Raw genomic sequence first — 9,547 nt, 5'->3', positions numbered from 1 at the left:
GAGAGAGAGAGAGAGAGAGAGAGAGAGAGAGAGAGAGAGAGAGAGAGAGAGAGAGAGACAGAGAAGTATATTGTACAAATATATATGTACTCCATGGACGACACTCATGCAGTACGAACGGCGAATATGTACAGCGTTGCGAGGGGATGTAAAACAGAGGGTTGGCGAGATGAAGGGACGAGGTAAAGGCGAGCAAACGAGAAACGGAGAAATGCGATTAAGTGACAGTAGTCGGCGGTACATTGCGCGTTCCGATCTCGACGATTGCCAAGCACGGGCGTCCCAACATCAACGGCCAATGTTGCCTCTAGAGTCGTCCATCCTATGCAAATTTCATTCCCGAAGTCAGCACTGTGCGGTCATCTCACGAGACGCTCGGTACTCGATTGCGTCGTAAATGGGAACGATAGTCGAGAAAGTTTCGTAATTATTATCGTCGAATAAACTGATTCGAGCTATAATTTAAAAAATAGTTTAAACATTCGAAGGGATTTCACGATTCTTCTTGATTTCGTTCTTATTTGCATTATTTGTATATCTCTTTATTTGCATCCGTAAATATTCGCAATACATTTTTCTTAAGAACTGATCAATTTAGCGCGCAGAGAATCGAGAGTCAAAGTCCGGCATTCTCAGATTTGAAGTTACAGGGGTTGTCATATATTGTCGTATACATACAATGAATAGGGAGTCATGTAACATAGGCGTGCAGTTTCTCATCTCGCCATCGCCGTCCTACTTTCGTTCGCATTTCCTCGCACAGAGAGACACAATAATTTTCTTAGCAGTCGCGTAAACGACAGGATAAGTGGGTTAAGCCTCTAAAGCGATAACATAGCGGCAATAAAATCGGTCGATATGCGGAGGAAGTACGATATTTATATAACATAATATATTTGTGATGTGCATTATATATAGATATGTATATGTATATATGTACAAATAATACCTAGGCGAACGCCACTTCGCGTTAAGATGTCGCCACCCCGAGCCGGGACTGCCGTACTGCAACAGATACCCGAAACATTGTCATCATATGCGTTTAGCAACCATGAAAAAAAAAAAAGTACTCTATTGTTCCGAGATGCATGCCAGTAAAGAGTACGCAAGAAAACAGACACGAACGTGTCGCTCGACCTGCATCGCATCCGAGAGGTGCAAATCTTTTATTTCTTTTTTTTTACGATTTCTACTCTCTACACTTTAAAAAATATAAGTGTGGATATTTAACATCATAGTTGATTTTCACATTCATTGAGAAAAAATATAGTTAATTTTAATAAATATTTTAACAATTTGATTTAACAATTATTTTTTTTATTTAACAAATATTTACTGTAAGTAAATATTTAGCCAACTAAACATTTACTTACAGTAAGTAAAAATATTTGTTTAATAAAAAAAACGATTGTTAAATCAAATTAACATTTCTTGTATCAAATAAATATATCTTTATATTTAAATAAATATTTAATTGGCAGTATTTTAACTAAATATTTATTAAAATTGACTATATTTTTTTTCAGTACAGTGTTAATAAAACATTACTGAGAATTTAACACAATGAATTTTTTCACCATGAATTTTTAATCTTCGTCTACAGCAACATTTGAACCCAAAGCGAAAATTTTAAACAATTGATATAATTTACACGAATGATGTTGAGATTCTAAATTGTAAGTAAAAAGCTTTGAACGTTTCTGTATCAATTATTGTAAAGAGAAAATTTTCATTTTGAACTTCAAATAGGACAATTTTAAATGCATAGAGTTTTTATAGCTACTCTCTAAATTCTGTGGAATCTAACTCTAAAGAATAAAAATTGGGCTAATTTTGAAAAAAAGTGCTCAATTTTCAATCTTTAAGAATGAGATTTCACTCCATTATATTTTCAAAAATTTTAATGTAAATTTCTCTCATTCATTAATAAAACTATAATAAAGTATAAAATAAGGTCGATTAATTTTACTAAAATGTATGGTAAAAATTTTTTAAATATTGTATATTGAAAATTGTATATAAAATATTGTACACCGCAACTACCATATTTTCGGGATAAATTTTAAAATAAAATTCTCTTTCGTGTATCAACACCAACACAGTAAAAATAAATATCAGTGTTAAATCTATGATTATATTTTTTAAAGTGTATAACTGATAATATCTGAAGGAGAAAAAACTTCTCTCTGCTGCAGATTTATACAATTTTCTCTCAATATCTTTTTCTTATTTTTACGAAACTATTACTGTGCTAAATTTCTTTTCGCGGACTTAGCTTCGTGTGTCATTTTTCTGAAAAGAAAACGCGACACGACAATCGTAAAACTGATCGCCGGACAATTCTCAAAGTTGATTGGCGAATAGCGACATGTGATAACGCGCGGAACGATTGCTCGTTACTGAGCAAAAGGCAACATTACTTGATTGAAGGGACGTACTATTCGAAACGCGCGGCCATAATCCGTGCCGTAAAATAGTAATCCCGCCGCATAACAGGAATAATAGGAACGAAAACGTGAAACACTCTCGCGGATCACCGAACGCGAGTTGCTTTTTAATTGTCTCTCGTACATTCGACCCCGCCAAATTGTTTCGAGTAAAATGGCGAATTCTGTCGCTGGCATCGCAATTTCCTTTTTACACCGCTCTCGATTAAAACGCCGATTTTATCAGTTTTCACTATCAAATTAGAAACTCGACTCGAAAATGTGTAAGCTTTTCTTCAAGGTTATATATAATATATCTTATAATGAGAGAGAAGTTTTATTCTCGGTTCATCACGAATAAAGTGGCATCTACAATGAAATTTTAAAACATAAAATTTAAACTTTGAGACGTCTTAAATTAAAATAAAAAAATTGATCATAGTCGATTGTTCTCCTCACATTCGACTGATCCATTTCTTCAGGCTTAAGATTTAAAGCTTAAGTTTTACGCTTTAAAATCCCACTTAAAGTAAACACACGATCTTTTATGTTTCAATTTAGCGTACATAACACTTACAATTATAGAACAGGAGTACAAGACAAAGTATCAACTGACTATTACCTACTATTCAGGGAAAGTTCTTGGCAACATGTATAACTACGATACACTTTAATTACTTTCCATAAACAGTACAGCAGTTGGCTTCGTCTATACTCTTGTTTTTAGCGATGATGATAATCAGATGTATCACATGTCTTTCTTCTATTTTTTCGTGCACCTCTCATTTTTCGCATTTCGGTCGAGAGACGTGGCATGCCTCGAAATGCATGCAATTATGCACTAGTCTCGCGAGCTGCTCTCGCATATCGACGTTAAGAACCCTCACCTGACGTGCAATCATATCCCGCAGGGAAAAATCGCGCGGCAGAAAATTTTCGCAATTTATCCCTTTATCCGCCGAATCGTTTTCGCGGTTGGTAATCTGCCAATTCGTAAATTATTCTCGCGTGTCTAATAGCATCGAGCGGAAATTTAAAAGCACCTCGTAATTTATCGACGGTAAGCGTGCTTGTCCCGATTGCGTTCCATTAAATTTTTTTGCTCAGCGTGCCTTTACAGACGGGACAACAAAGGACCTCTGGCATCTAAAGATTTAATATGCATTTGCGAACGTAACAGCGACGGAACTCGCGCGGAAATGCAAAGAGCAGCTCGATAACGAGTCGTAAATTTTATGACTGAGTTAGTAGAGAAAAAAAAAAAACGTTTCTTGTAAAACTGGCAAAGATACACAACGCAGCGCAGCATTGTTGTTAATCATCAGACAGATGTGAGAATCATTAATCCAATTACACACAAATTCTCATCAGATTTCATTCCCAGAGGAACATTTTTAATCTACACCGCGATAGAGAAAAATCACAGGTGAGCGGGAACTGGTTTAGATGAACTGGGAAGATTTAGATGCTGCGAGAAAAGATCTTTCAGAGAAGCGTTACAAAATAAAGTTTTGACATGAAAAAAAAAACAATTCTGCTGAAGTATCTAAAAATTTAGCTAGATACAGATAAAAATAATCTTTTTGGATTATCAAAATATCTCCATTATAGTATGATGAGAAATACTGCAAAAAGTTTGACAGTAACCAATTTGAGCTCCAACTTTTTTATTTACTGATTAATTCAAAGTACTAACAATTCAAAGTACTAATTAATTAAAAGTGATTTAAAACTTAATTTCATTTAATAATAATTATGTTTTATAGCTATACATATAATCAGTCATCAAATTGATGTTTTATTATTATTAATAATTTTAAAAATTATTATAAAACCATCAGTTTGATCATAGTTAACTAACCATAGTTAGAAAAACACAATTTTTACATTATCATTAAGTCTAATTACAAATTAATAAGAAAATACAACTAAGATGAACATCCTATATCATTTTTGTAGCAACAAAACTATTTTTCTAATCTGTATTTAGCTAAATTTTAGATATTTCAGCAAAATCGTATTTCCACTGTCAATGTTAAAATTTTATTCGCAAAGTAAAAGACAAATCGCGCAAATATAATCTAAATATCTGCGGACGTTCTTTCACTGCAAATTTCTAAATGGTCGATAAGCGAACGGACGGTTTAAATCGAAAATTATTGTAATTGTTCCGCGTTAAATCCTCCCCGATAATCCGTACGGGGCGATCGGAAAGTTATTTGATTCTAGCGTAAAACAAAAGCGACATTGATAATGATACCAAATAAATGTACATTCTCCTTTTTTTTCGCATGAATTTGTAGAATACTAAAGCAACGTAAAGCGATCACTACCTTAATTAAAAGCCCATAAAACCCATACCTCAGCAATGTAATAGCCGCGCTGTTATTTACAGTTTATTCTAGTTTCGGACGCGAAACTCTAAAGGTGCGATTTACGAGCGAGATCTTTCCGTCACCGTATAAATTCCATTGCATAACGCAACCCGTTCCCATCGACAATTAACATTTCATGGTACGTGGGAGTACCGTGCGGAATATTATTTTAAAAGACCGCGTAATCCGCGAATAAATATTAGCAATTTTGCGCCGGGTGTGCGAACATTCGCAGGCTCATTAACGCGGCTCTCGCGTCGTTAACCCCCGATGAAAGAGTGGATTGTTCTCTTTCGCAGTCCCTACAATTTGCATTTTAAAAATAACCGCCGTACACCACGCGTCGTTTTGTCATCGTTATGACACCCGGCGCCGATCTGCATTAAACACTTCATAAAATCTCATGCGAGTAAAACACGATAATACACACGCAACTCGAGCACAGAGTTAGTAAAATTTTAAAGTCAGACTCAATTAATGAAAGAAAAAATCCTGAGAGCAACCTTAAAAATAAGACCCCGACGAATTCCACGAATTAATGATAATTAATGTCGTGTTTCGGTATCTCGGAATTTGCAAATCTTGAGATTTTTAACGCGAATAAAAGAAAAATATTCAAGAATTGATTAAATTGCATAAAATTTTTTGAATTACAAAAATTAAAAAAATATTAAAAAGTTTGTCGATATGCTTTCATAAAGCTTCACGTGTTATTAGATACACATTATTTCGAAAGGAAAGAAAAAGAAGATTATTCATCCTTTTTACAGGAAAGGTTTGATTAGACTCGTTAGTCGGCCTCTCTGAAGGATAAGCGTGTATAATTAAACGGTACTCGAGCCAAAAAAGATCCCCGCGAATAGCTTGGACGCGATTCACTCGGTATAAGACGTCAGTCAACTTCGGTTGCGCCAACGTCGGCGTGTGTTAGACTGTCTTCCAGCTGACGGGTTAATGCCGACAGGACGTCACGTGAGGCGAATAAAGCTCCTAGGAACCTCGGCTCCCGTGGAAATTAACGCGTCACGACTTCATCGGGTTTGATAGGACGCGTCTAAACCTCATTGCATCGCTTGTCGAGGCAGGTGTAGCTATAAGTAATAATGATGCTGCGCGTGAATCAAACCGCACGATGCACGAAAAGTCACGCAATCTACGTCACAATTCGATGAACGAAAGTTAATATCTGATTCAATATATTCAGCAACGGTTACGGAGAAAAATGTAAATATGTGCTACACGTAGAAAAATGTTTGTTGAATTAATTGAGATTCTAGTGAAAAATGAATGATCCAAAATTCTGGTTAAATCTATTAGAGTTCTGATTAAATCCACTAGAATTCTATATAAGATAATCAATTCAGCACTTCTTTTAAAACTCAAAAAAGTGATCTTACAATTATAGTGAAAATTATCCAAGTCCAAAAAATTAGCTAAAATAGATAAATTTCTCATAACTACTGCAATATTGGATATATATTGTATCTAATCATATAGATGACAAAGATAGAATTTAGATTTGTGCTATAAATTCTATGCATATGTTAAATATAAAAAAATAGAGATAATTCTAGCTGGAGCAACAAAATATTTTTTTGCGTGTTGATTAAATCTACTAGAATTCTAGTATTTTTCAGAAATCTAGTAAATTTAACCAGAAATCATTCCTTTTTTCCAGCCAGAATTCCAATTAATCCAATCAAATATTTTTTTTCATGTACAATTTTAGTAAATTTTATAGAATTGGCAAATTTATTATAGGGACATATGCGTATTTATGTAAAATTTATTTTACTTTTCTGATAAATGAGCGTTACATAGAGCTATACTGTAAGGTACATCTTTTACATTTCGTAAAGTAAATCTATAAATATATAAATTACAATACATCTCAATAAAATTTATTTTATCGACGAGTATTTTTTGCCTAAACGTTTACTTTACTGCATGGTAAAAAATACAAGTGAATAAAGTCTTGGAAGTTTTCATGCTTATCAGTGTTTATCTTGAAAATAATAATAATTTACTATCTGTAAGATAATAATCATTTGGACGGATCTACTACAATCGTATAAATATACTTTTTATCTTATACTTAAATATACTCTTTATCTTACATCTCTGATATTTTTAGACAAGTAAAGTTGGTCATAAGTTCGGCAAAAATAGCCAGAATATTTTTACTATATAGTCTTGTAAAATAAAAATTACTTAACCATTTTTCTCCGTGAGAAATATGATTTATTATATTGATTTTATTTTGCTTCCGAAAGAATAAGACGTTGCTATTTGCATTTATATCCGCGATCGCATGACTTCCGAAAATAAGACGTCGAGATCGAATCCGACGAATCCATCTCCAAGAATGTATAAGACGGAATGACGCAAATGCAAAACCATCGCTCTGTTCGTGCTTTGTTCCTCAAACGATCCAACGAGTATTCCTTTCGCGACCGTGTTTGAGCGATTGTATGTTTTTCTCGCGGTGCGACTTGTCTAAAAAGCTGTGTTAGTGAAGCAAAAATAGCATTGGCGTTGGTTAAACCTTCCCCGTAAGGAGAAAGGAAGTGCGGTTCATTCGGCTGATGGTCTACCACACAACGGGTAGCTACCTTTCATTGAATCAAGGCAGGTTTCCTGTGGTTCATGTTAAAGAATCGGAACTGTAGCCGCAGCGTTAGATCTTTCCGTACTGTTGGGAAAGAATAGGTGTCGTGAGTATTAAAAACATATATCGCTTGGATTCGCAGAATCACGCACTGAAAGAAAAAGTTTGATAATAGCGTCAAATCTTGAGTGAATTAATGCCAATCAAATTTCTCTCTTCGGTTAATGTAATCAAAATAATTTTACTTTCCTAATTATTTAGTAATTACCATATATAATAATATAATCAACCGTTTGATAATATCTATTAAATATTTAAGACAATAAAAGTATTTTTGATTATATTAATCGAATATTATTTTACTCAATATTGATAGCTATTATCAGATTTTCTTCAATGCAGCAAACATTTAAAATAAAAGAGATCTCGGGGCACTCGACCGGCAAGATATGAGGCCTGTTCTTTTTAGTTGAATTTCTTGCAGCAATTTCTAGCTCATCTCTTTTTCTTTCCTCTGTGTTGAAGAAGAAAAAGGAAAATGAACTGTGCAAGAAGTTCAGATAAACAGAACATCAATTATCTATAATTAATTTCATCAATTATCTATAATTAATTTTAAATTAATTTTAAATAAACACTGACACTCAAAAGTACTCAATCATAGAAACTTTCTAAAAATGAAAAATGCACGTCAACAATGTCGTTTGAAATATCGAGAATCGACATGAGCTTTTCATTTCAATCTTGCGAGTCGAGTAGACTATTACAACATGATATCGACACCGTTTGCAGTAAAAGGGATGCAAATGCGTCGTGACACACCTGAACACCTACATATGCATATCAAATAAATAAAGGGGACTGGCATATATGACATATAGAACACGGGGGAACTGGCGGCCCATCGATTCTGTCTATGCAAAATGCAATCTCGTCAAGGTACGCCGGGTTCGAACAATGAAACCTAGATTCTCATCATCCACGTGTCATATGTACTGTGATAGTATGTTGAAGTGTTAAAAGTAAAAAAAAAAGTCGAACTTAAAAAGAAAGTTGAACGAAAAAAGAGCAAAGGGAAATGATGCCGACAATGCAAAATGAAATCGTGCGGGTCGGATTCGCGAGAGGGATGCAATGTTAGTTATATATTCGGTCTTTGAATCGCGTGATTCTATTTCAGGGAATGTAGAGAATAAATCGTTGCATTCGCTTAGTAATTAGACTTGAGAAATAATTATTGTTACACGTGACACTTTTTTCACAAAAATTTTAAATCATAATGCATATAAAACGCAAAACAGCAAACAATTCTTGTTTCTAACATTCATTTAAGTAACAAGAATCAGTAAGATTCAAGATTGTCATGATAACTAAGAATTCGTCAAATTGATCCATTCCTTTGCACTCATTAAAAAATATATACATATATGAAATGATACTTTATATCTCTATTGAAGAATCGATATTTCGCAGGAGCTAATATTCCACACACAAGATTTCTTAATGTTAAGAATATATTAAAATGACGAATTTTTCAATATGTTAACTGACTATATAGAGAAGTTCTCGAAATTCCTAGAAATTCTTCATCTTGTACCCAATTAACAAAACTTAAAAAAATATATCAAATAAAACGTACGACGAAATAAAATATTAGAGTGCAAAGGGTTAATCGAAATATTAGAAATAAGTTATAAGAAATAAGTTATGGGGAAAGACGAGCTCATTTTTTACAAGAAAGCTACTCACTGCGCTGTAACAGCGCTACGCTCTATTTTTTAAGTCATCTGCGGGAAGAACGGTGAAAACTGCAGGACCACCAGCGATCGCTACATGCTTAGCTCGTTCCATAGGTTCCACACGACAAACTAGCCAGATAAACGAATCGATTAAAATCAATGATAATCTAAATCGTTTGCTCAAATTGCGGGAATTTTTGAGACTCGACAGGACAATGCAGAATAAAACAGGATTTCATAACTCTTATAATTTCTGTAATTTTTGTAAGGAATTTTTCGGAATTGTGATAAAAATGTACGAGAGCATCGGTCTCTGCGAACACTGAGAAAAAATAGTTGATCCAAAACATGACTATAAATTATAGTTAAAATATAATAGCTACAACCATTTTATGGTAA

General features: G+C 33.9%; 1 protein-coding gene across 14 annotated transcripts in view; it reads right to left on the bottom strand.

Annotated features, from left to right (window-relative positions):
* The window catches only part of LOC108694414 (tropomodulin), a 72,331-nt gene that overhangs the window by 11,676 nt on the left and 51,108 nt on the right, over window positions 1-9,547 (bottom strand). For 5 of the 14 annotated variants that reach the window (XM_018203860.1, XM_018203871.1, XM_018203870.1 and 2 more), the window contains 2 exons: window positions 9,159-9,277; window positions 930-1,005 (listed from right to left, as the gene is read on the bottom strand). The exons of 1 other annotated variant lie outside the window; for it this stretch is intronic. In XM_018203860.1, the coding sequence (XP_018059349.1) occupies window positions 9,174-9,277 (104 nt within the window). In that variant the 3' untranslated portion in view covers window positions 930-1,005; window positions 9,159-9,173. Of the gene's footprint in view, window positions 1-526; window positions 1,006-5,678; window positions 5,893-7,413; window positions 7,494-8,373; window positions 8,381-9,158; window positions 9,278-9,547 lie in introns of those variants that run through there. 8 more of the 14 variants (XR_001932078.1, XM_018203863.1, XM_018203874.1 and 5 more) reach the window with 8 other exon arrangements.

Source organism: Atta colombica, unplaced genomic scaffold, assembly GCF_001594045.1.
Source record: "Atta colombica isolate Treedump-2 unplaced genomic scaffold, Acol1.0 scaffold12, whole genome shotgun sequence".
Lineage (NCBI taxonomy): Eukaryota > Metazoa > Arthropoda > Insecta > Hymenoptera > Formicidae > Atta > Atta colombica.
The sequence above is the reverse complement of the archived record's forward strand: the minus strand, read 5'-3'. Positions and strand labels throughout refer to the sequence as shown.